Source organism: Ochotona princeps, chromosome 8, assembly GCF_030435755.1.
Source record: "Ochotona princeps isolate mOchPri1 chromosome 8, mOchPri1.hap1, whole genome shotgun sequence".
NCBI classification, from domain to species: Eukaryota; Metazoa; Chordata; class Mammalia; order Lagomorpha; family Ochotonidae; genus Ochotona; species Ochotona princeps.
This window is the reverse complement of record NC_080839.1, coordinates 32950009-32977215: the sequence shown is the minus strand read 5'-3', so window position 1 is coordinate 32977215 and position 27207 is coordinate 32950009. Positions and strand designations below refer to the sequence as shown.

Genomic DNA, 27207 nt, shown 5'->3' with positions numbered 1-27207 from the left:
AGAGAAATCCACCATGGGGGGGGGGAGGGTTTGGGGAGGGGTGGGGGGAATCCCAGTACCTATAAAACTGTCACATAATGCAATGTAATTAATAATAAAAAAGAAGATATTAAAAAAAACAGTAAGCTGTGATAGACGAGTCAGAACTTTCCCCCATCTCACAGCATACTCTTCTGCATTCTGCCATGAATTGGAGCAGCACATGGCCCTCAGCAAAATCATGTTCATGGACTTCCAGAACCATGACCAAAGTAAAATTCTTGTTACAAATCACTCGTGTCAGAAAATGGACAGTGACATTTGGTTCTGTGGAGCAAAACAAGAGCCGAATGAACCTAGCACCACTGCCTTTCCTTTGGCTTACTCTTTGCCAAGCTTTAGTTGAAAAGCCTTACTCTCATCTGATATGCAGACAGCAGAGACTGGAGATCTCCAGTCTACAGCAGACTGGAAAGTGAAGTCTTCACTCTAATTTTACAGAGCTCTATTGTACTAGGCAACATTGGGAAAATACAGGAGAGTCTAGACACAGGGTACACATGCTTCACACATGGCCCGACTCTGCCAAATGCCACGTGCAATCTGCCCATGCAAAGTAGAGTTAGACTCAATAGATTTAAGAGCTATTCAATGCCTAAGTCATCCACACTATAATTTTATTAGCTTCCTGGTCGTCCATAGTTTTCTGATTCATCACTATGATGTTCCCAACACAACAGTGTCAATTCCTAAACTGCTAGATGAACTTTTACAATCCTGAATATTTCCCCATCAGGCATGGGAGTGGTTTTAAACAGGTTGTGCATGAACAATCTCCCAACTGTCAAAGAATTCCCCTCAAAACACATCTTTACTATTCTAAATTAAGAATTCTAATCCAGATGTGCCACCTCTGAAAGTCAGGTGAGGTGGCAAGCATGAAGAGGCGTTCCCAGACCCAACTGATCAGACTGCCAGATTGATATTCTCCAGGTAAGCATGTAATCCTCTAGAAAGTAAGTGTATCTACACATACGCTTTTTAACTCCATGGGAATTTTAAATCAAATATCCCAAAGTGTTTTAAAACAGAGTTTAAAGATAACATCTCATTTTTATGAACAAGACAGAATTCAAGAGGTTTATAAAATTTTCATTGCCTTAAAAATGCAAGGCTTAGATGCCATAATCTAATTTAAGAAGGAATATCTACATATTGTTTTCACAGATTACTGGTGTTGCAGAGATACTCCCAAAGGTCAAAGTAACTAGATATGCCTTGTAAATAAGTAAAGCACCAGCCTCATCCTCTTTTCTAAATCTAGTAGGCACACACAGTTGTACAGACTGAAAAAAAATGCTTCCATCAAAGAGACTGATGTACTAGGCCAACTCCAAAGTGGGCAATTTTAAACTGTAACACAAGTCAAAAAAAAAAAAAAAACTAAGGGTGAAAATCACGTGGCATGTAGTTGCAAGGTAAGAAGAACTAATCACCAGTTAAGTGCTAAACAGCTACTATAAAACTACAAAAATCCTAGGCCTTGTCTTCTACAGAGTGAAGAGTTTCATTCCAAGCTGCCTCACATCCAAGTCATGATATACTAGAGAAGCTATTCACAGTAAGCCACTTGAATAATGCTTATTCCTAGATCTCCAGTTGATGATAGTTACAGATGTATTCTGTTCAAAGGAGTCCTCAGATGGAAAACACACAGGTACATTCAGCCAATTTCCCACATGACTTCATCGGGGCCACTCTGGTGGGCTTTTCCAACAATCAAGAGAACTGTCCAATCAGCATAAAATCATTAACAATGCAGATGATCCAACAGATCAATTGTTTTAATTCTCCATACTACCCCTCACAAACCAGTGTCTCTCAATTGGCTGTCTGCTTTTCTCATTCTCTCTTCCTTACTGTAAGATGACTCGTCTAGCATTTCTGTTAAACCTAATCTAATCCATCATCTGCAGATCAGACTAACGACTTGTCTTTCAGCGTCTTATTAATCCATTTCAACAGATTAGTAAATTGGCACTTACTATCTAGAGAAATAGAAGAGATGCTGAATTAATGAGCACAGTTAATTTGAATTCTCAAGTGGCTCAACAGACCGGGCTGCTAAGAAGAAAAAAATCTGCAACTCAGTTATTCTGACCCTTTAAGTACCATCAACATGGAATATACGCGTTGTTACTTCTGCCTATAGTAACATAAATCAGAATAACTGGCTTAATTAGTTTTATTTGCACTAAGCTGAGTTATTAAAAACACAACTCCTTGAGAGCAGTTGGTATAGCCATCTGGTCTATCCCTTTCGCCCTGGTCTCTTTCCTTCCATTTCTCACAGTCCAGAAGCCAACACTTCTCCAGAAACATCACCTTTGCCCATGAATACAAGTGGGTAAGTGTTGACCAGACAAATGTCTGTGTCCTCAAGAATGTTTATGTGGAAAGACTATGACCTTGGGGTGGAGAGAGCTCATGTGAAGAACAGGGTAGTGAAGCTGGACTCCCCAAACTCCAAACAGGAGGAATGGTCCTTCCATTAGGAATGTACGTTGACGGTTGTCCACTCAGTTGTGAATTGTGTACTCTATCTGGTTAAGCCAGAGTTCACCAGGCAGTAGATCTAAGATCACCTAATCATCAGGTCTTCTTTGGTACTTGTCAATGCCACACCTTCTCAACGTCCACCTTGACTGAGTCTCAAAACTGCATTTCTCTAGTCTTCCAGGATTTTCAATACAAATGGAGAGCGACAGTTCCTATTGCATTAACATCACGTCTGCCACAGAGAAAATGCCTCATTTACAAAGCGGAATCTGTGCTCAGGAGCATCTTGCTTCCTTCTAGTCCTCTACTAGGAAATCAGCCTTGTGATTTTTTACTACACTTCACTGGAATCAGTTTTCTCATTCAGAATGTGAGCTGCATCAGCGATCCAAAGTCCACAATAGTTGAAGTGATACAATTCTGTGAATCTCTGAATTAAAACTTAATTTCATTTGCTCTATTAGTGTTAAAATAAACAGTTATTCTCAATTAAGTGAACTGATAACATAACGAACAGGTCAGTTAACGAGTATGTTTGGAGAACTGCATTGCTAGATGATTGTCATTGTGCAAAAATCTTAGTGTAGTTCTGTAAATAGAGATGGTATAACATACTCTGCAGCTCAGTCACAATGTGTGTGAAGCCTATTGTTCCTTGGTACCAAACCTGACAACATGATGAGGTATTGGATTTTGCAGGCATTCTTAATACACTGGTAAGGATCCTTGCACATTTAAATGGAAATTAAGCAGAAAATTATAAGGCAATGAGAATTTTATACAGCACCATTGTCAATGTAAGGGACCTGTGTCTTATACACAACCTATCACTTTGTAAAATGCTTATGCAGTGTGTTCCTGCAAGAAAATTATAAATTAGAAAGTCATTATCTTGGTACAGAAAATTCGGACATCCCTGCATACAAGGGGTCTTGTGCCAAATAAAACTCACTTTCCACAAAATTTTTCAAATACCCTGGCGAATCCAGACCAACGCATGTATATAGAAATATGTATGTATAAGCATATTTACCACAAGCTGTTTTTTCCTACCAATAAACACATCATGCCCTCAAAAAATAATTCCATACCAGCAGGCAAAAATACTTCGTTTGCCAGATTTTAAAATGTAGTCTTTATCTCATCTCATGCAACTAAGAATAAAGATGGAAGATGCATGAAAGAGATCCAACAACTTTAACTCACTGCGTGTAATAGTCTTATATTATGTTTATTAGACTATTAAGAGCCATGTATGCCACGTAGGGGTCAGAGGAAGGGAATGATCACAGAATTAACAGTTTTTCAGAGCTTTATTTTTTCCCCCAACATATTCTGTCCCACAGGAAAACCTTCAGAAAATCTAAATACCAGGGATTGGAAGAATGTTTCAAAAACTAAAATAGGTAATAGTCTGAATGTTACATTTCTCCAATGATTGAATCAACACCTCATTTTGGATGAGGACCAGGACCAAGAACCAAGACTTCCTGGACTTCCCTGATAATGACTTAAGAACCAAAGTTTCATGACAGACAATTCTCCGTGATACGAAACAGTATACGAACAAGCCTTTGTGTGGAGATCTCATTTACTGCCTTTTCATCTTAGGGAGAACAAGCCAGAACAGCCTTTGTGAGGCTGGTAACACAGCCTGCTACTATTCTGCCATTTTCCCTTTTCTTAATGCCTCTTCTGACTCTGCTGCTTAAGGATCCTGTTTCAAAAAGCGCATTATTTCTTTCTATTGGAAACACTTGAACAGCACTCTATAGAGAAAGCAATTTATGTCAGAAGCAGCAATAACATGAACCCCACTCTTGCACAAATTAGAACCTCTTATAAATTGCAGCTGAGGTTCCATGCCTATTTTCGTTAACAGCCCATGGTCTTGTCTTGATACTAAATCTCAAATATCCCAGGATTATTTAAAAATCAGTGATTTGAAAATATGAAACAATGCTTAAAATATCCCAGAATCAAATTCAGAATAAGTGCTTTCTTCAAGTATGCATAGTACCCACCATAAATATGATGCACAAAATTACTGTTAGGAACAAGTTAGTTATACCAAAATATCTAAGAAGTAAATACATGGGCCCAGTGCGATAGCCTAGTAGCTAATCCTTGCCTTGCATCTCCCAGGGTCCCATATGGGCACGAGTTCTAATCCCAGCAGCCCCACTTCCCATCCAGCTCCCTACTTGTGGCCTGGGAAAGCAGTTAAGGATGGCCCAAGCCCTTGGGACTCTGCACCTGCGTGGGAGACCCAGAAGAGGCTCCTGGCTCCTGCCTTCGGATGGGTGCAGCTCCAACCACTCTAGCCACTTGGGGAGTAAACCAGCAGATGAAAGGTTTTTCTTTCAGTTTCTTTCCCTGTATAAATGACTTAATTAAAACAAATAAATCTTAAAAAAAAAACCATAAATGAGTTCTTTGAATCTCAACTGCCTCAAATATAACAAGATCTAGTGAGTAAGAAACTTGAGAAGTCGACAAACTTAGATGGGTGACATAAATAAAGTTTACTCAGAAGGAATTCTTATTTTTAGACACAGTTACATATGATAACCAGTGTGGTTATCCATTTTCCCAAGCCATGACTGGCCATTAGAAATAATAGATTTTAAGCAGAATTTGCCAAGTGAGACAAAGTTGGGCCTTCTGGGGGCACCCGGGAGGACTGCTGCCAACGTTAGGCATCCTATTTTAAGAAGACCCTGGGGGTGCTGGAGGGGAAGGACATCCCTTAAGAACCATTTAGTATAGGAACCCTGGTTCTACCTATAACCATCAAAATGAAGTGGCTAAAAGGCAAGCAGCTTTAGACCCCAAGGTCTAAACTCCACTCCAGAAAGTGCATAATTCATCAGGTGCACTCTGGACCCACGGTGTCACACAAGTGAATTACTACATTATCATTTCTTTTTTAAAGCCTTGGCAAAGTTTTCCTCCACATACTTTTTTTTTTGGAGCAGTGGAGCCTGAACTCTTTCACTGCATCCAGAATCATCTGTCAATAATACGAGGAAATGTATAGTCTTCTACACACTTTGCATTTATCCAATTATTCATGTATTTACATATTCATCTACCTGAATACATTCGATACTTGTCAAACGGTTATTACTTGAGGAACTGAAATAACTCACCAGAAGCTTTTTATTTCCTAATACTCAGAGCTAAAGCATTTCACTTTAAAATGAAATATAAGTGCATCACTAATTCAGTGATCTATCATTTCCAATGGTCTCTTCTGAGGAGCTGCAAAAGAACCAAACTATATAAACAACTTCAGGTGGATGTGAAGGTCAGGACTGCCTTCAGCTGGGATTCTGGGTTTACTGTATGGCAGCAACTAGCTTGCACAACCGTGCTCCAGGTGCTCCGAAACAGCTGACTTAAAAACCAACTGAATGTTGGGCATTGTTCAAATGTAATCCTGAAATTACTAGCAACAATATAAATACACATACACATACATCATGTTGACACATAATTTCCTTAAGGAAAAAATGAAAATGCTCCCCCCAGCCTCAAAGAACATTTATAGGTTTGTGCTACCCTTGCCAGTGTTGAAAGCCTTACAATGGACTATAAGAAACCTTTCCAAGCCATCTAAATGTTCCAGTAGCTCACCTACTATATATTTTGCAATTTTCTTAACCCACTAAGCTTTCTATGCCATTAAGTTGAAATGCATTTTGTAATAAACACAGTATCCTTTGTACACACAAGTGTGTTAGAATACATTGTTTTTCAAAAGTTAATTTCACAACCTATCAAGACGCAAAAGGTTATCAAATGACTGAAGATTAAGATACAAAAACAATCGCATATTTAACTATCTGTGTGTCAGTTCACACAATATAAAATACACTTCAGAACCTTAGTATATTACTGTCACTTCTTGGAACTGTAACTGTTGAAAATTTTCAACTGAGAGACATTTGACTTCTATTTTCCGATTTCATTCCCAGGTGACATTCTGACGTTTTCTAAGCAAAACAAAAGACTGAAGAGAGTTCTAGCACACCTCCACCTAATTTGCAGACAGGCCAGCTTCAGAGAAATCCTGCTCTATTCTTTCTTCCACCTTACCCCTTGCACACAAGGCCATTTCACGTTATAGGCGTTTTACAACTCTTTACAAATATTCTGGACACGAAACAAGGAGCAACCTTAGAACTCAGAACAATGTGCGAATAACAAAGTGGAAAGGTGAGGTGCTACATTCTGTGAGAAATTCTCCTTAGCACTGAAGGCATCTCATGTTCTATAAGTCCCGCCAGACAGCCACCGTCAATGGAGTAGAAACCCAAAGTTTCCTTTATCCACCTGGATAAGAAGACTTTTAAAACCAAAAGCAATCTACAACAATTACTCAGATGCCAAAATCCTCCCCCAAAATAACCTAACAATCCCACTCACCAAAAACATAAACTTTAAAACTACAACCAAAAGTCACATATTATCAGCCGGCCTTGATTTAGAGTAGAAAATGTTCACAGTACCTCCAGAGTAGGTCTTTCTGGGTGCTAGGATTCAGCCCAGGGGAGAAGTTAACATCCCTCTGCCTGAGAAGCTTGGAGTTTTTAAGATAACGGCTCCCACCAACTCAGCTAGATCATTCACTTAGGACAATGGCGCTCACCTGGGCTCTTGAGGAAAATCACCTGGGGAATTTCTCTTTGCCAAGGATCCACATCCAGCCCCAGACCAATTCAATTTTCGTCTCTGAGTGGGGCTCAGGTCCTGGCACTGTTTTCAAACCGTCACAGTGATTTTCACCTGTAGCCGCCCTGAAAATCACCTCTCTGAAGCAGCAGTTTTGAACAGGGGCTCTTAGTTTAATAGCATGGAATGGAGAGCACAGTCTGGAGGGGAGCTTCTGATTCTGTTTAAAACCCAGAGATGCTGCCAAAACTCCTTGAATGCACCAAACAAAACCTCACAAAAATAAGCACCCCCATCCCAAATGTCCAGAATGTCACTGAGGAGAAACGCTGGCCTAGAAGAGTAGCACCTGGCGACAAATACAGTCTGCTTTCATCAGCTCTAAGGACATCTTCTTAAAAGAAGACAAGAAGAAATAAGCTTTCAGAAGGCAGATTTCAGTCACTGATCCAGCAAAACCAAAGTGGTTCTAAAAGGGCCTTGTCTAACCCAAGTGAGTAATTCCCTCCCATGCGTTCTCACACTTAGGGCAGTGTGGAAGCAGGGTATGATGCTACTGTTCACTGCACTGTGCTTTACCAAGGCAAGAGGAGTAAGATCTACCAAGGATAACTGTGCAATTCTAGTTTTCAGAAGAAAAAGAGGAAAATAAACGATCATTTCTTTTATGTGTCTCTAGAATTAAAAACAAGCTGTTTTACCACATTTTTAATCTGAATTCATAATGGCCAGTAGGTAAACTGCTTGTAAGAGCCACAAGTCATCAGAATCACCTTTCAAAGTTCAACAAAAACTCTGGGCAAGAGGAGATGCTAAGGTGGACTATGTCAGCCAGTGGATTCTGAAGAGATTTCACTGTGCTTAGAATGGCAAGATTGGCAGCAATTCAGATCAGCTGAACTATCCAAACAACTGAGCCATGCCCTGGGAGCATGCCCCACATCGGGGACCCTGGGATGGTTGGAAGGCTGGATGTGACTTCTCCCTTTGTCTCTCCCCTTCTCCCAGATATGGGAAGGAAAAAAGAGAATGTGGAAATAATGGTCTTACCCACTTTCCTGTGGCCCTTGACCCTTTGAGCCCTAATCAACTATGTAAACATCACCAAAATAAAAATAAATAAATAAAAATTTTTAAATAAATACATAATAAAATGGAACTTTTTACAAATTGCAAAGAAATAAGTGAATGATAGCATCTTCTATCAAAGGATCATGTGTTGGAGGCTTGGTCACTGTTATGGAGATGTGAGAACTAATGGGATGTTTCAATGTGGGGCTGAGTGAGGGGTCCTTAGGTCACAAGCGGCACAGACCTCAGAGGGATTGTATCAGTTCTTGTAGGACCCTCAGGAGTTGTCACGAACGGGTCTGGCTCCTCCCCTCTCTTGGCTTTCCTGTCCGGTGTCCTGACCTCTTGCTTTTCGTGATGCCATTATCCTGGAGGCCTTCATCAGAGCCGATCCACAGCTGATGCCTTGTCCTTGAACCTGCACAACTGTGAGCTAAATAAACATCTGTACTTCATAAACTACCCAGCCTCACGTGTTTCATCGCAGTGATGGAAAATGGATTCATCTAACTTCTAAAGAAAACGGATTCGTGAGGATTTTGTTTAGAGGCTGTCTTACGTATGTTTTATTTTTTGTTGTTTTCTTAATCAGCCACTAATGAAGAAATGTTTATGCAGGCTTACATACTTCAAGGAGAAGAAAAGTACTTGAAATTCATTTTTTCACTCGAGTTGGAGATTAACTTTTCTAACTACAAGAATCAAGTTCAATTATTGTGTTCACTGAGTCTGTAATTGAAAGTACAAGAATATTAACAGATGCCCAAGACACAGTCAACTAAAACCGCAATCTTTTTCACTTACATTCGGTATGCATATGTATGCATATTTGAAGAAACTGCACATCCTTATAGGTAGAAAAAACAGGAAGAAATATATATTTCATCTCTATTTCAGTCAGCCATAATGCAGACACATTCTCTGCTTATATTCAGTAGTTTATAAAAAAAAAAAAGCAAGGGCTCAACTAAAATACTCATCTTGCACACAAAGTCCTAACAGAATGGTTAGGAAATGACTCAGCAAATTTGTAATTTGGAATTAACATCACTACCAGTTCCTATCTCTTTCTACACCAATGATTTCAACAAATTGTGTGGGAATTTGAAAGTATGAGAAACCATGTCTTACCATCCATATCAAAATCTAATTTGCACCAGCAAGATAAATACAAACGACTGGTGCCCAAATTTATACCATAATGATTCATAAACATCTCATCATGCCATTTAATTTTTCAATTAATTATGGAAACAAAACTGCAATGCAAATGTACTCTGGTGAGGAAATCAACTCTCAGTTGACGATTTGTCACTTAAGAATGAGGAAACATGAAGTAGACACAAGAATGGAACTAGAGTGTCATCTCATGCATCTGATTTGTATCAAATTCAGAAGTTAAAATTGGTAAGCTTTAAGAAATATGTGTTTAACTCACTATATTTACTTGAATCCAGCTAATAATAAGCCACAATATAAAATATCTGTCTAGAAATATATTTTATGCAACATATTATTTAAAAGTTCCACCTGAAACTTCTTTTGCAAGTTAAATCACATGCAGAAAAAAGCCATTTGACAAAATGCAACAGCCTTGGGACTGGCACTGTGGTGTGGTAAGTCACCTCATGCAGTGTCAGCACCAAGGATGAACACCAGTTCATGTCCTGGCTGCTCAACGTCTGCTCCAGCTCCCTGTGAAACCCCTGGGAAAGCAATGGTTTTCCACACATTCATCATGATGACATTTCTTATGTATATAAAAACCTTAAATACTTTACCACAAGTTACAACCAATTCAGTAGATCTAGAACACACAAAATCAATGTATGATAATACTCTGAACTATAAAAGAAGTTAAAAATAATTGCATAAAGCAAAAAATCAACATAAATTAAAGTTCAGTATAAATTTAGCCTGTGAGATAGTTATAAAAAAATCCATATACTAAAAATACTAAGACATCAATCAAAGTAATCAAATACAAATACATGGAAACATATTCCTTATTCACAGACTAAAAGAAATGGTACTGCAAAAATGTCCACAGCTACCCAAAGTGATCAACTAATTCATTGCAATCCCTTTAAAAATTCCAATAGCATTTTTAGAAAAATTTAAAATCATGACATTTTATAGAATAGCAACAAATTAAGCCCTAAATATATAAAACAACCTTGAGTTTAAAAAGAACTATATATCTCATACCCATTACTATTAGAATATATTTATAAAACAATGATAATCTAAAGAGCATCATACTGGAATACAAAATGACACATCTATCAATGAGCCATGATAGAAAACACAGGGTTTCTGTGGGAAAAAAACATGCATTTACAGTCAAGTGGGGTTTTTTGTTTTGTTTTTGTTTTGCACAAAAGTACCAAGAACACACAGCAGAGAGCAATTTCTGCAATAGATGACATCAGGAAAGCTAAGATATTCACATGCAAAAGAATGAAATTAGACCACTATAATATACCATGTATCACAACCATAATCAAATCATCAAAATGGATTGAAGACTTAAATATAAGACCTGAAACAGCAAAGGTATTGAAAGGAAATGCAGGGAGAATGTTCCATAACTTGTCCTGGGCAATGATTTTTTGGGATATGACACCACAAAAAAGTATAGCCAATCATAAATAAAAATAGCAAAGTGACTTTACAGCAAAAGTCAAAAGCCTTTCCTGACAAAAGTAAAAATTAACAAAGTGAAGAAATAAGATAAAAATGACTTATATAAAAAGGAGATGCAACTTTTGTTAGAATGGCTTGTATTAAAAAAAAGAAGAAGAAGAAGAAACCTAAGTACTGGAAAGGATGCAGAGAAAAGGTAACAGTTACACAACACTGTCAGGGATATGAATTAGTATAGTCATGGAAAATAGCATGGAAATTCCTCCAAAAATTAAACATAGAACTGTGTGATACGATCCAGCAATCCCACTTCTGGATTACCCATAGTAATGTTCCTCAATTTTGCCTTTTCTCTCCCAGAAGGAAATTGGCCATCTGCCAACCTAACTGATGCCACTTCTAGCCATAAGTGCTGTCACAACCCTTTCTGATCATAAGGTTCAGGAAAACCATTAAAATGCCCCAGGGGCCAAATTTCTAAAGAATAGTAAAAGAATATCACAATACTAGTTCCAACTCCAAGTTTCCTCATAATTTGGGAAAGCATAAAATATTGCTGCTCCTGCCGCCCTTTGCAGACACCTTTGCTGCAGGATTTTGTATGCACAAGTCACCTATCTGCCCCAGTCTAGGACTCCAGATGTAAGATGCTAGCGAACATTTTTACTCTGATGGAGTTTATTTTCTCATTCTTCAGCCTCAGGAGATCTTCTTAATTCAGAGGGCATCTCATGCTTTGCCAGCTCTTGGACCTAAGTACATCCATGTCCAGATATATGAAAAGTCTTCAAACATGGGAGTGCAGGTATCTCTTCAATGTATTGATCTCAATACGTGTATTTGGTATACATGGGCGTTTCAAACATTTCACGGAAACTGAATTAAAACAAAGGCTTAATTTTGGTACAAAATCAGTTTGAAAACCATGCAGATTAGCTTTGTGATTTGCGTCTCCAAAGATCTGGTCCTCAAACTAGCCACTAAAAAGAAGGAAATTCTGTCATTTGTAACAGCATAGAAGAATCTAGAGCGTATTATATTAAGTAAAACAAACCCAGTAAAGAAAGACAAGTGCAATTGGTCTGACTTGTATGTAGAATCTAATAAAGTTGAAGTAAAGAGAACAATGGTTGCCAGAAGCTGGGCACAGAGGGAGGAAATGGGGACTTTTGCTCAAGCTTTCAGTAGACTGAAGGGATGTTTCAAGATCCATTGCACAGCAGTAGAATATAGTCAATATCAATGTTTTATTGCTTCAAAATAACTAAGAGAGTAAATTTCTAATGTCTCCCTGTAGAAAATGATAGGTAAACTAGGTAGTGGATATAGTGTGTGGCTTGATTTAATCAAGAAATATTGTATAAGTAGATCAAAACACAACAATGTACCCCATGACTATATAAAATTGATTTGTCAATTGGAAATAATAGTAACAATAGATTTTTATAAGCTAAAGGATAAACCAGAATTCTTTTACATAAAAGCCCTTTTATGAAGAAAATGATTTTGCATTTTGCAAGTGAACTACCTGCCTTAAGTACTTTCTTTTAACATTTCCCTAAAACAGGGCACACATTTACTTCCAAACTTTTTAAAAAGTAAGCAAGAAAAGGAAAAATCATTAACTCTACTTCCTCATTAACTTATTATTGCAACTGAAGAAAAGTGTTCGGGCCTATGATCCCAGCTCTTGATAGTTCTAAAAGCCAAAGCATCTTTTGCTATTACATCCATCTCTGGTATTCTCCACTTAACCAAGGCTGTCCACAGCAGCTGGGCAGCAACTGTGCCACTCTTGAAATGATGCTGGAGGTTCAGCCAGCCAGGGAAAGACAGCAACCAGGGGCCCTCTCTCTGGAAGGGAATTGGCTTCTCCCTGCCTCCAAATCCCAATACAAGCAACCCAGAAAATAGCAGTTTCCTATGTGCCCCTAGTTCCATTTGCACATAAAAGACTGGCTGCATTAGAAGCCAAGCTTCAGGAGTCATTTTCAGCACTATGAGAAAAGGATTAGGATGAAATGGAATCCAACAGGTAAATCTCCAAGTACAATATTGAAAATCCTCCCCTTTGTGTCACTGCTAAAATTGGCAGTCTCCTTCTCCACTGCTCAGAACTGCATGTATATAGACTCCACGGCATCTTTCAAACAGAGCAAGAAACCTTGGATGTTTTGAATTAAAAAAACATCCACAGTTCATAAAACCGATCATTTTAGTTTCAAATCAACCAGAGGTAACATAAAAGAATTATGGGTTTTCCTGTGTTTTTTTTTTCTTTTCAGAAATAATTATTTTTTTCTCTTATGAGTTCAAAGAGGTTTCAGAACCAAGATACAGAAAATTAAGCCTCTTCCTACAGGCTTAAAAGCTCAGGCTTAGAACCACCTCAGCAGATGCAAGGGATATTAATGCTTTCAAATCCAGAAGAGTGTCTGAACACATCTGGAAAAGAGGGACCTAACAGGAGAGACATTCCCAGGAACGGAACAGCCTACTACTCAGAGGAGGGCTGAGGGAGCCCCCCCCTCCTGGGGGGCTGGTGGATTCTGAAAGACTAGGAAGAGTAACCATCTGATGCATCTTACAGGGCAAGGCAAAACCACAGATTTGTGCTATAGTTCCCGACACAATGTTTCAAATTCTCAAGGTCAAAGTTAAGACATTCAAACAAGCCAGCACCAAGCTTGCTTACAGGCACCGTACTTCTCTTTTAAAAGTGTCACTGTTTCCCATAACAAATATTCATTTTTTTTCTTGCCCATAATCTTTTAAGTGAGCTCACAAACCTTTTGGTCACTGTTCGACAAGCAAGCCCTGATATGAAACAGCACACCTCTAAGAAAACACTGAAGGTCAATAACTCGGGTGTGGGGTGAGATCCCTAGGATACTTCCATTCTATGGTTACACCCAATCCCCATAGAGTCCATCTTGACAACTAGGGGTCCTAAGGAACTGCTCTTTCCCTCCATTCACCCCTTCTCTAGGCTACCTGACTGCTACATATAGAAAACAGAAAAAACAGACAAAGAAACACACATCATGATTCTGGAGTAAAGGTTAGCTACTGCCCTCACCTCTCACCAGAGTGCCAGGTCAGCCCCCTGTACTTCCTAACGGGGCTGAAAAGCTCCCACCATCCCTAACTCTGCCCAGCTGCCCCAGCCCAAGTAGTTCCCCAGCACGTACTGACCCACCGTTCATGCCGCTGTAGACATTCCGGTGATGGGGTGACACGTCCTCCTGTGACTGCCGTCTGAGGGTGCCCTCCCTGCTGCCGCCACCGCCGCCACCTCCTCCGTGTTTGTGATCAGGGCTCCCCCCATAATGCTGTTTGAGGTGCTCGGGACTGGTGCCCCTGACTCTAGGTAGATGTTCCAGGCTTCCGCCAAGGGCGTGTTTCTGAAGATGCTCGGGGCTCCCTCCGCTGTGTCGGGCATGTTCCGGACTGCCCCCCGGCCTGTGTTTCTGGAAGTGTTCTGGGCTCCCACTCAGCACGTGCTTGGGCAGCGTCTCGGGGCTGCCTCCCGGGTGTGGGTGCCTTTGCTGTTCTGGGCTGCCCTTGCACAAGGGTTTGTGGTGCTCAGGGCTAGGTCCCTTTAGTGCTTTAGAGTGATCTGGTGTCCCAGGGCCCCTGGGTTTCTGCAGGTGCTCAGGGCTGGAGCTTCTGTGCTTGGAGTGCTCGGGGCTGCCCTCACCCCGCGGTTTCTGCAGATGCTCAGGGCTGCTGCTGCTAGCATGGTGCTTGTGGTGGTCGGGGCTGTCCGTGCTGCCTGCACTGGACGTGCTGCTGCCATCACCCACATCCCGCACCGAGGGCGCAGCAGAGGCGGCCAGCTGGCACAGGCTGGCCTGGCTGTCGATGGAGCAGCGGCTGCCGGCGCAGCCCGTGCCCTTCTCCTCGTCCAGCAGCACGCAGAGCTCCTTGAGCTCCATGTTCTCCTTCACTACCTCCTCCTGCTTCACCTCCAGCTCCTTCAACTTCTGCAGGTATAAGGCCACTTCCTTGTGCATCACCCCAGCCGTGTAGCGGCCCAGCCTCTGCCACTCACGGGACACCCTCTTGCCTTTCTGTCGGTCATCATCCAAGAAGCAGCAGAGGTCCCTCAGCTCCTGGTTGTCCTCCTGGAGTTTCTGGTTGATATCCTGAAAAGAAAGACACAACTATGGGAGGGAGGAACCTGGAGGAGCTGGCGCCATGCTTAGCCTGCCTGGTCAGGGCATCCTGGAGCTGGTAACTCCTCCACTATGTTGGGGCAGGAGGTGAGAGGGCAGAGGAGCGGAAGGCTTGCCACTGTACATAAGATTTAAGCTAAAGGGCATTGGGTAACCAAGACTCCATGTGCATTAGCTCATCTGTTCTTTCCCAAAACACTCAGGGCAGGATCATGTTTATGGTTCTCTTTTGGAAGGGGAAACTGGACCTGTAAAACTTCACTTGTTCAAGGTCACCACAGCAGCAGTCAGTACTTGGGGAGCAGCCAGTTAACTGGCAGGAAACCAGCCAGTAGAAAAATAAGGCTCCTGGGCCCCACCTTCCAGGCACAGGAAATGCTCCTAAGCTCTGAGGCACCCAGAGTAAACAACAATCCCTGCCTGGTTTCCCTGCCCCTCCCACGGGATGAACGCCCCCAGGCCCCCCCATTAGGGAATGGCACAATTGTCCTCTAGTGGCACGGTCTTCCTGTACATCCAACCTCTGCTTCTCACGGCCACCCAGGTATCTCCCATGCAGTACACACTTAGCACAAGTTGCCCTGGATAATACCCCTGCTCAAATTGTACCCCAGAAAATGTCACTTCCCCCCATCCCATTGCTCTTGAGAACAACTTGGGATCATCGTTGTCATCTCTTCTTGTTAAGCTTCTACCAGTGAACCTTCTACCAGTCCCGAACCAGAAGATGGTGATCACATAAATAAGAATGAAGATTTATTAAATGAAATAAAACAACTTAAAGAAGAAATAAAGAAAAAAGATGAAAAAATCCAACTATTAGAACATCAGCTTGCAACTCGCTGTAACTGCCACCAAAAGTCTAACGAGGAGAAATGCACATTTGCTGATAAATACACCCAAACTCCCTGGAGAAGAATTCCTCCTCAAGTACTACAGCCTTCCAGCAGCCTTCCCAGACCCACAGACCACGCCCAGGGAAAGCTAACAAAGCCACAGCATCCCGAGGCCCGCAGTGAAAGTGCAACCCAGGGCTCGCATCAGGGTAGTGCACCTCTGGATGACACCTGTTCATACAGCGTACAACAGCAAGAAAGTAACTCCGGTGTGTGAGACCAGCCTTTTCCGTCAAGCCCGCAGTTGGCAGTGGATGTGGCTAGGAAGACACCTGAAGCAAACTTGAACGTGATGGTGAATGCTCAGGAGCCTCATCATTCGGCAAAAGATGAATGACCGGCAATTTGCACCTACTTCTCTCCAGGCACTTCCTCAGTCAAGTTCAGTAGACCAGGCTAAGAGAGTGGGGCGAGACCTATCTCCACCAGTGGGCTACCCTCCGCACCTCAAGTCCTTGCAGCTTTGGAATTTTACCTCCAAAATGTACTTCATCTTGCCATAAATCTGTCCTTCTACAAAACCTGCAGGTCTCATTTTCGGGTTGCTCCCCAGTAGAAGCCATTCTGAAGGCCACCAGATTGCTGTGCCATCAGCCTGAAGATTTTCCCTCTTTGGTATTTATTGTAGTTTGTAAACCACACATCCGTAAGTGTGCCCAGAAGTTCAAGGCTACAGCCTTTCACCTCCAGGGCATAGTAATCCACTGAAGCCAAGCAAGTTTCAAAATAGTCTTGTGAAGGCCTCACTTACTCTTCCTTCCTAAACACAAGAAAGAGGCCAACTGTGCCTTGCAGCTCCATGGTTTGCTAGGAATGCCACAAGGACAGCCATGACACTGCTACTCTTCCTTTGCAAAGCCTAAAATCTCCTCTTGCTCCTGCCTCATCCAAGCCAGAGCTAAAGGTGCTCAAACAGAGGACTTACTTCTTTTCAACTCAGACTGACTGCAACATTCTCCCTGACACTGACTGGAAAGTAAGCTGGAAGACACCTCCAATCATGTCATTCCTTCACTACCTGGCAATCATAAAGCATAACCAGGGAGAGGACTTTTTCAGGACTGAAGAAGATGACGATGCATGGGACTTCAAGTCCAGTATTCTGGTTTCTAGTGCCCACTTCCTCCTCTTGCTTCTCACTGCCACCTTCTATCTTCAGGCCTGACCCTTTGCCAAGAGCTTTGTACCTAGCCTTCCTGCCACGGTCTTCCCATCCTCTGGCTACCCTTCTGCAAGATTTATCCTAAAACACCCTTTGAGGATCAACCCTGATATCTTCCCCTCAGTGAGGCCGGAAAGGCTTCCTCCTGCCTTACTCTCTTTAGCTTCTTTTCTATAACCTTTTAGCCCTGTTATGACTGATTTTTCCAACTAGAAAATAACCCCTCTCCCACGAAGACCCCCCCAAGAGATCTCCCCAAGCAACAGAATGGCACTCACAAACAAAGTTACTTCACTATTCAGTTTCATGCCTCTAATTCATACTAGCTAGATCATTCCTTGGGTCTTATTTTTTTTTCTCCCTTCTAATATAAATGCCCTATCATCCTTCTTTGCAATATGCGACATACCTGACATGGTCTTTTGCACACAGCAGACATTTGACATGTGTTTAAAGCATTGTACCTATGATGAAAACACACTGCAGATATGGCCACTGATCAAGGATTTCTTATAACTATTTTCAGCTCATCCCTGAATGATGGAGTCTAAAATTGTTATCACTTGATCTTGAAGTTGTGGAGAACCCTGGGGGCTGCAAACAGTGGCAGAAAACAATACTTATCAAATTAATCTTTCATAGCTTCAAAACATACTCCACAATTACTTTAATTCTGACATTTAATAGACTGTTTAAGATATGGTCTTCTCAATCTAAATGATTTTCTACCTTAAAATACTTCTCTTTGATGGTCTCAGTGATGTCCCTGAATTTTGCAGAATGAGGAAATAAATAGGACTGACACTGCCATGGTCTCCTGGAACTAATACCCTTCCCAAAGGAAGTACAATAGATGTCTCAGCATTCCAGACAGAGTCAGTGTCGAGGCCATGATCTCAGTCGGTTTTCTGTTTCACAGCTACTTATTCCTATTATTAGCTTTTCTGGGAGTATATTGACTCTCCAATTTTGATCTGTTCCATTTGCCCTCTGATGAACAACTAAGCAACCAGATTATTAATAACCATGGGAAGCCAACTCCTTCAAATCTACACTAAGGTTTGGGTCTTGAGGCCATTGTTGTGACATAGCATGTTAAACTGCCACCTGTGATGCTAGCATTCCAAATGAACACCAGTGCAAGGTAAGACTGTTCCACTTCCTATCCAGCTCTTTGATAACACACTTGAGAAAGCAGCAGAGCATGACTCAACCTCTTGGGCCTCTGTGGAAGAATTGGAAAAAAACTCCAGGCTCCTGGCTTTAGCCTGGGTGTTATGGTCTTTGGGGAAGTGAATCAGCAGAAGGAAGATTGACTTTCTCTCTCTCTCTGCATTTCAGTATTAAAAATCAGATTTGAAATCTCTTTTTTCAAAATAGTAGATGTCCATTTAACATGGTTACAAGTCATTGGATAATACCCAACAGTCTAAAGTGGTTATTTAAAAGTTAAGTCCGCCTCACAGACCATCACCCAAAATTTCAACCTTATCACTGCACATTAAAGCAAGCGAAAGAATCATTGCTTTAGTTTGTCTTTTCCCTTCCCTGCAGGGCAATGGTTGCTGTATTAGGGAGCAAGGAGAAACATTAATGCATTGGAGAATGGACAGATTCAGCTCTTTTAAATGGGCCGGTGCAGGACTCCCAGTTGGAGTTGCTGGGATATTCTCAGCAGTCCAGACACATGGAACCCACACTCAAACCTCCCCTTGCTACCTGCTAAAGGAGCATTCATTATAAACCAGAAACCTCAATCAACCATCCAAAAGAAAGTCAGCCAGTGGTGAACACTTCATACCTGGGTGACCTTGAGAAAGGCATGTCACCTCACAGAAGTTCTTCATCTAGGCAAATCTCGAGGGAAAATGAAATCCCCGTTGAGAAATGAGAACGCTGAGGCTCAGGTTGAGTTTTCCCAAGCCTACTTTTGTCTCTGTCCTGTTGTCACACGACCCTGCCTTCCTAATGTCTGAACACAAACTGGTGTGCCAGAGTTGGGACTCAGCCACAAATTCTCAAAAGAAAATGAAAGAACAGATAGAATAAAAGTTGAGTGGCCTTAACTGCCCTGTGTTTACAGTACTTAGCTTAACCATTCAGAGGTCAAATGATAGAATCCCAGTCTTCCAGCTAAATTCACATAAATAAAGGTATCTGTCATTTATCAAGTTGGTCTCATTTATGATCCCCGTGGTGTCCAAAAAGGCTCTAAGCCATAACAATCTAAGGAGGTCAAGGGGAGGAAGGGTGGCCTCTCGGCAGAGATGCACGGAGTGACTGAAAGAGCAATCTCCCATTCGCTGATTCACTCTAAGTCCCACACTGTCTAGGGCTGGGCCAGGGCAGCCAGCAGCAGGGAACTCAATCCAGATCTCCAGCGTGGGTGTGCATTAGCATAATGCTCAAATCAGAAGTAGAGCCGAGACTTGAACTCAGGCATTATGATATGAAATACGGCATCCCGAGTGGGGTCTGAACTGTTATGTCAAAGGAATGCCAAGACAGAGCCTGAGAGCTCTATCAGCAGTCAAAATGGGCAAGAGACTGGGAGTTTACTCCCTTGCAACTGGCCAAGGGAGGGCATGAAATGGGAAGTAGAGACTATGTCACAAAGTAACCAGCCCCCAGAACTTCTGAATAAGAAATTCTTTTAATCCCAAGTCATGAAAAAAAATCACAAGGACACTTTACCACATGGCTGTAATCAGCCAAATGGCCTCAAAGCTATTTCTCTAAATGAAGTTACTGGAATAAAGACCAGACATGTCACTAACCACGCCACCCTCTTCACATGCACACACAGACCCATGCACATACAGTCCATCCACACAGCCCAAAAAGAACGCAAGTATTTCTGAGCTATTAAGTCAGTGTTCCACATCTTCAGGAAATCAATAAACTAATGTGAAACTTCCAAGCACATTATGGTTCAAGCCAAACAAAAAGATTAAATTAGAGGGTTTCAAACTAACACCATTATTCAGCTTTGCCTAAGAAGCCTACATTCTGGAAACACACAGCTGCACATTTATATGTCATCTCTTTATGATGAAAACTACCATTTTGCATGGTCAAGTGCAGTATCAAGCCTTCCTCTACATTGCTGTGATTTACTGTCACAATGCCCTAGGAAATGGTTATCATTCACAAGTTGTCAATGAATAAAATGAGGGTCCGAGAAACCAATTAACCAAAGCCCAAACTCACCTTCCCAGCAAGTGAGGATTCCATGCGCAGCTCTCTGAGATGAGCTGCCAACTATATTAGCCTACCTCTATTCCCCAAAGACCCTGGGACTCAATAAATACTCCATTAGTGATGAATTAAGCCAGTGGGGAAAGCGGCCCTGGGACTACCTCACCCCCTCTAGGGACTTAATGCGACAGTGAGTTTGGACCCGGGGAGCACCTCGTCCCCAGACAGGACCCAGATGTTTCCCCTCTCCCCAGAGTCCCAGAGCCTGAGCTCGCAGGCGATTAAAGAATGGTGTGGCTGACTGAGCAGCCAGGTGGGAAAGGGGACTGGGAACAGCTAGTGCCTGAGGGAATGGGTTCCTTGAGGTCCCTGCCTGTGATTTCATTTGTGCCTGGCTTCCTATAAACAAAAGCAGAACAATGAGAGGAAGGAATACCAGCAAGCTGAAAAGAGAGGAAGTTAGCTGTGTACGCAGCCAGGGCGGTTCCCTGCCACCAGCCTGCTGCAGCTTGGCTAGCACACCATTGGTGTTCCAGGCTATCCGTGGAGAACAGCAACTTACTGGGCTTGGAGGATCCCCCCCCTCTCCTAGTAGCATAGCGCTGGCTCTAAAGGCAATCTTCAACTGATGGGCACTTGGAAGGCGGTCCCTTTCCCAAAGCCTGTGCCTTCCACAAGAACTCCCTTGGCCTCCACCCCTGCCCCTCCCCTACTCCAAGGTGGAAAAAATTTTAAATCAAGCTGGAGGGGAATTGGGGCAGAGAGGAGGGCGACTCCAGGCAACGCCGGGAAAGAAGGAAAGCACAGCCGCCCAGAGAACACTGGAAAGCAGCGCTTTTAAGTGCCTCAGTGCGGGATGACAGAGGCCAGGCCCCAAGGGTGACGCCCGCGGCTTTTCTCCGGGCGCCCAGCCAGCCCTTCTACCCTGCAGTGGTGCCCTTCTCTTGCCCTCTGCCTAAAGGAGAGACTCTGGGGGGCAGAGCAGTCGTCCCCGACCGGCGAGGATCCCAGTGCCCCGGTCTCATGTCCTTGCCTGCCTTTCCCCTTGAAGCGCCACCGGCCATCTCCCCAAGTCTGTGCTTTCCCGGGGAAACTGGAGGTTCTGCTTGCCTTCCAGCAGCCCTGGTGCCTGAGCCTCCCTCCACAGAGGCCCCCGAATGAGAAGTGGGCGCCAGGGCGGCCCGTCCCATAAAGGGACAAGCAGGGGAACAACGGCCTCCAAAGTTTAGAAAAGTTTCCAGGCGGATGGTACGGGGTCCCCGGGGGGGGTGCTGCCTGGGAGAAGGGGGGCGGATCACCTGTTGATGGGAAGGAGTGGAGGGGAAAGTTAGCCAGGCCTGCGCTCACCTTGAGCCCGCGGATCTCGCCGAGGTGCAGCTGCAAGCGGCGGTTCACCTCGCGGATGAGGTTGCTGTGGTCCAGCATCGCGCTCACCTTCTCCGCCTCTGCGCGCCGCAGGCTGCGGATCAGCTCCTCCTTGCTCCATTGCAGCAGCTCCTCGTCCGACACCTTGGACAGGTCCTCCACGGCTGCAGCCGCGGTAGAGCCGGCCGAGGCCGGCGGACAACTTTCCCCTGCAGTCCCCGCCGCCGCTGCGCCGCCGGCCGCTTTCGACATAGTATCGGAGCGGTGGCAGGTGCGAGTGGATTGAAGAGGCAGAGCAACTCGCGAAGGCGCGGGTGCGGCGGGGTTGCCTCCGCCCACCCTGGGGCACTCCGACGAGTCAGCGACACCGCCCGGGGGCCGCTAGGTTGGGGCGGCGGGGGTCGCGCTGGACGTCCATCCTACCGCGACGTCACCGCTGGCGAGCCCGCGCAACCCCAGGGTCGAGCAGCCACCCGCACGCTGCTGCCGAGGCCAGTCCCAACTCCAGGCAAGTCCATGGTGCGGGACACCGGCGAACCGGAGCCGCGGCAGTAAAACCCCCGGAACTGCTTAGGGACGCCGGGGGTCGGGAAGGAGGCGAAGCTTGAGCCCCGAAGGCCTGCCCCTAATTGGAGACTGTCGGCCCCCGCGTTCGCTCCCTCAAGCGCACTCGCTCTCTCTCACTCTCTCAGGCGCACGCACTTTGTTCCCTTTGCCTAGCTGCAGCCCCGGCTTCTCCCCACACCTATGCCCCTAAGACTCGCCCGGCTCCGTAGCACCTGCCCAGCAGCAACACAGACACCGTGGAGGCTGCCCAAAGGAGGTGCGTGGCCAGCCGGCTGCGCTCCTCCAGCCGCCTTCGCTGCCCCCGCCGCCGGCGCCGCCGCTCCGTGGCTGCTCCCAGAAAGCCTTCGATTTGCAGAACAGAGACGGGTGAAGGGTGGGAGAGCAGCAGGAGGAGGAGCCAAGTGCCAGGGTCGCCCACCGCCGGGGGCACCTCCCTGCAGCGCCAACCGAGGCTGCGGCTCCACCGTGGCCCGGCCCCGGGAGGCGCGCTCGCCTCTAGCCGGCACCGGAGGGCTGAGGGCGCGGCTCCTCCAGCGCCTGGGCGCCGGTGGGGCTCGAAGGTGGCAGAAAGGTGCGGCTCCGTGGCCGTTCGGCCTTGGGAGACTGGCGCGCGCCACCGTGTGGCCGAAGGAGCTCCTTACTCTGCACCTGGGGTTTGTCACCAGGCAGGACATACAGCAGCTCCCAGAGAAGTCCTTGGAATAGAGGGGTCTGTGCTTGGAATAGCAAGATCTGAAGAATAACCACTTTGCAGAGGGGAGGAAGGTTGCTGGCCAAATACATGAGTTTCACAACATGTCCCGAAGAAGACAAGAGAGGCCTCGGGTCGCTGCCGCATCCGGGGGACAGACCTCCACCCAGGCTTTTGTCTGTTCTAAAATTCCACTACTATGTGAAAAAGCTACTGGGGAAGGTACTGAAGCTGTTTTCGTTTTGTTTGCAAGCCTCAAAGCCTTTAGGAAGAAATCGAATGCCTTCCTCTGCTTTCCAAGCCCTGGATTTTCGGGTCAACCCAGTTAACCTCTGCTCCGAGCAAAATAGGGCCCTCTTGGGCAAGCTGAAATGCCTGCTAAGGACATTTCCGCTTCCCACCGAGCTGCAGGCTGCCACGTGTTCACAAGGTCCTCTTTTACTGATGGTAATTCTGGCACAAAGCGCTCCAGAGACCTCTGAGTTCTACCTTTGGGTGACACTCTTTGTCAGGATGAGTTAGACAGCCCCTGGCCAGCTGAAAACATGATTTCTGCTTGAAGTGGATCCAGTGGGCCCTTGGCTTGTCGTTTTAGAGATGGGGACAACGCCGGAAAAATGCAAGCTTCTGCTTACCTAACCCAGACTGCAGTGAGCCTGTCAGAAGAGTCATCTGTCCGGCAGAAGGAGGTCCTAAATCACACTCCCTCCAGCAGCTGGTCAGGGCCGGTCCTCTGATACAGTTCCACCTGTTCAAACTTGATCACAGGCACTTTGAGAATGAGAGAGAAAAGGATGTGGCACCACGCCTTGGAACACACATAGCTGTAACATTCCATTATCTTGACTGAGCTTTACATGGATTTCCTCTTAACTCTGTGCACCTGACCTTCCTTGTCTTAGCACATGCACTGTAGCAAAGTTCCACTTGTGCATTCTTCGTCCGATGTCCTATGATGTAAATCTCTCAACTTCTTATAGACTTTACAAACATGAAGGTCTTTTTTTAGGAACCAGGAGGCTTCTCTCTGAAATGATGTGGTCAAAGATGTTGCCTCTAACTCCCAGGAATTTTTGGTGGATCGGAGATTAACTGGACAAAGTGACAACTTGCTAACACAGGTGGCCTCGTCGTGGACCAACACCACAGCACCACAGCACAGTACTGTTCCAGCAGCCACCTCAGCCCCTGACAGCTTCCCTCCCTTTGATTGCAATGGGGTAGATTCAGTCTCTCTCCCATGGGACTAACGTCTCTCTAGCCAGTTGGATGCAGGTTTTTTCTTTGACACTTTCTCTTCCCTGTTGCCCTGACGTCTCTCTTCAACACAGTTCCTAAGGACAGTTTGGGCAGAGAAAGAGGAAATGCAAATCAGGAAAATATAACTCCTGTCTGTTTCTTGTTTGTTTCTGACCTTGAACAAATCGTCCCACCTCCCTGGCCCTTATACCGCTCACGATATGGGGTTCGGGAGGTGCTTTGTTGAGTCACCCTCCCATAGTGCAATTGTACTTCTGCTGCTGTCACATCTGGGCAGCCCCTGATCTGGAACCGGAGCCACTGTCTGTGTTTATTTCCTTCCCCACAGGTGTGTTTTCCAAGAGATCTGTTGGAAAGTGACAACAGCCAGACCCCTTCTCTACTGACTGCCTCTAATACCCAAGTACATATTAGATGTCAGAGTGAAGGCTGAGAGCAAGGCTGAATTTTGTTGGGAGGGAAAGGAATAAGGAACCAAAAAAGAAAAAAGTCTCCATACCATCATATACTACCAGCTGCTTACTGTTGTGCTGAATCACTGGGATGAGGTTTTAGTGTTTCTAACTTTGGTCCTGATCCAGGGTGATGGTCACACAATGTTGCTTTGTGTTGCTAAGGTCAGGCATGGTATCATTTATGAACTTCATAAGGCTGTTGGAAACAAAGATTCATTTATTTTCTCTCTCATAAGTGGTATTCAAAGTATAGGCAATTGAGGCCTACTAAAACATTTCATGTTGTCATCGAAGATTTATGGTTCTCTCTCTGCTCAGTCATTTTAGGCATGGCTGCCTCATGTCCACCAGAATCCTGCTGGAGCTCTAGTAACCGATCTGTATTTAAGGCCAGAAGATAGGAGGAAATGGCAAAATGACATGTGTCTCTTTAAACAATATCTTGGGAATAGGGCCTTGTGAATCCCATTTCTATCTTAAAAGGCAAGGTTGCCCAATGACCAGTACCAGCTACAAGGAAAGCTATAACCTTTTTATTAAGTTGTGCATATTAATGTCATAAGTCAAATCAGAGTTGTTTTTAAAAAGATAAAAATATACATTGGCAACATAGAGTTCCTTATGCAAACCTGGACATTGGAAATTAGATATTTGCAAAGCTAGCCACAAAGGGCCCTAAGTCATTACATTCTGATAGTTAATGTCATATGATGACTTGATTCAACTTTGTCTCATGCCAGCCCACTATTTCCAGCCTGGATTTTCACTAAGTCTCCCCTGATCCTTCTCACTGGTGTTTCTGAATCCAGCATTTTATCTGCTTCCCATTGCACAAGTGGACTGCCTTATGAAAGTCAAGTCAAGCTATGTCAACTTTAAGAGAGATGGGATGGTTGCTCATAATCGTTACAGCAGCTTCCTTTTGAAGAAGCAGTTTACCTCTACCCGTCCCCAGGGGCATTGGGCTTGGTCATATGATTTTTTTTACTAATGGAATTGGGGTGCAGATAATGGTGTACCACTTTTCTAATGAGGTCTCAATCAGCATCTCCCACCAACTCAATCTTCTGTCCTCTGGGAGGAGAATTCAACCTGGGGCAGCTTTTGTGTCTTCATCAGGGCCCCATACTCAGCCACCCCAGCTAGTCTGAAGACCTTTAGCCTGAAACTATCCCATTTCCAGAGACCAAGCATCTGTGTGATGTACACATGCCGGTTCAGCATGAGCAATGTGCAACATTAGCGATGGAGTTGTTAGCAAATGCAACCCCTCTGCCTCAGCCTCTTCAGTGGCACCTTCTCCAGTTCTCCACTTCATGGATTTTCAATGGCTGCACATTGAAACTACATAGGAAGACTGAAACGTGCTAGGCCTGGGCACCTTCTCGGAAACTGAAGAAGTCTAAGATACAGTCTGGGTATTGAGGTCTCTAGAATTCCTGCCATGTCATTGTAATATCCAGTAGAAATGTAACACAAACCATAAATGCAAGTCACATATAATATTTCTGGTAGTTTCATCTAAAAAATTAAAAAATGGAGGCAGTACTGATGCATAATAGGTTAAGCTATTATAGCAGCACCAACATCCATATGGGTGCCGAGTCCTCACTATTCCATTTCCAAACCAGCTTCCTGCTAACATTCCTGGGGAAGTGGCAGAAGATGGTTCATGTGCTTGGAGCCCCACACCTGTGTGGGAAAGCAAACTAATAATATATTTTATTTAGCCTGATATATCCAAAATGTTATTACTTCAACATCTAATCTACATAAAAATTAAGGTACTTTACAGGTTTTTTTTTTATCAGTTTTCAAAATACCTAGTGTGTATTTTACACTTGGAGCACACAAGCCACATTTCAAGTGCTAAATGGCCACATATTATTACTGACTGCTACTTTTCTATCCAAACTAAATCCACAATGGCCTAACCCTCAGAACCTAAGAATGTGTTCTTATATATCCAAAAAGCAAAAAGGTAAGTTTGTAGATGTGATCACTTTAAAGATGTTAAAATAGAGAATTTAGCCCGCCTTAACCAAGCCCAAAATTCAATTGCAGGTGTCCTGTCAGAGGGCAACTGAGAAAGATCTCATAGGCAAGAGAGAGAGAGAGAGAGAGAGAGAGATGGAAAAGTGACCAAAAGGCAGAGGTTGGAGTGACAGGACTGTAAAACAAGGAATGGCAACAGCCACGAGACACCAGAAGAGTCCAAGGTTGACTCTCTTCCAGCGTCTCTGGACAACACAGCCATTCCTGTTCCTAAACTCTAGTCTCAGGAGACTCATTTAGGCCTTCTGGCCTCCTGCAAAAAATACACTTCTGTTATTTTTAAGCCATTAAATTTGTGACCACAATAGGAAACTAATATAGCACCATTTATAACAAAGTGCAGCATTTTTTTGGTGCCTCTTCTGCAGTTACCACAGGGTTTCTTACTTAATAACTCGTGAATATCTATCTTTATTGTTATTTTTTTTTCTTTTCGGAGGGCAGAGAT

General features: G+C 44.0%; 1 protein-coding gene across 7 annotated transcripts in view; it reads right to left on the bottom strand.

The window, feature by feature from the left end:
• The window catches only part of CCDC85A (coiled-coil domain containing 85A), a 193687-nt gene extending 171284 nt beyond the window's left edge, over positions 1–22403 (bottom strand). For 4 of the 7 annotated variants that reach the window (XM_058667813.1, XM_058667815.1, XM_058667816.1 and 1 more), the window contains exons 1-2: positions 21714–22403; positions 14132–15080 (exon numbers count right to left, since the gene is read on the bottom strand). In XM_058667813.1, coding sequence (XP_058523796.1) covers positions 14132–15080; positions 21714–21983 — 1219 coding nt within the window. In that variant the 5' untranslated portion in view covers positions 21984–22403. Of the gene's footprint in view, positions 1–14127; positions 15081–21713 lie in introns of all 7 variants that reach the window. The other 3 variants (XR_009245957.1, XR_009245958.1, XM_058667814.1) reach the window with 1 other exon arrangement.
• Positions 22404–27207: the final 4804 nt, after the last annotated feature.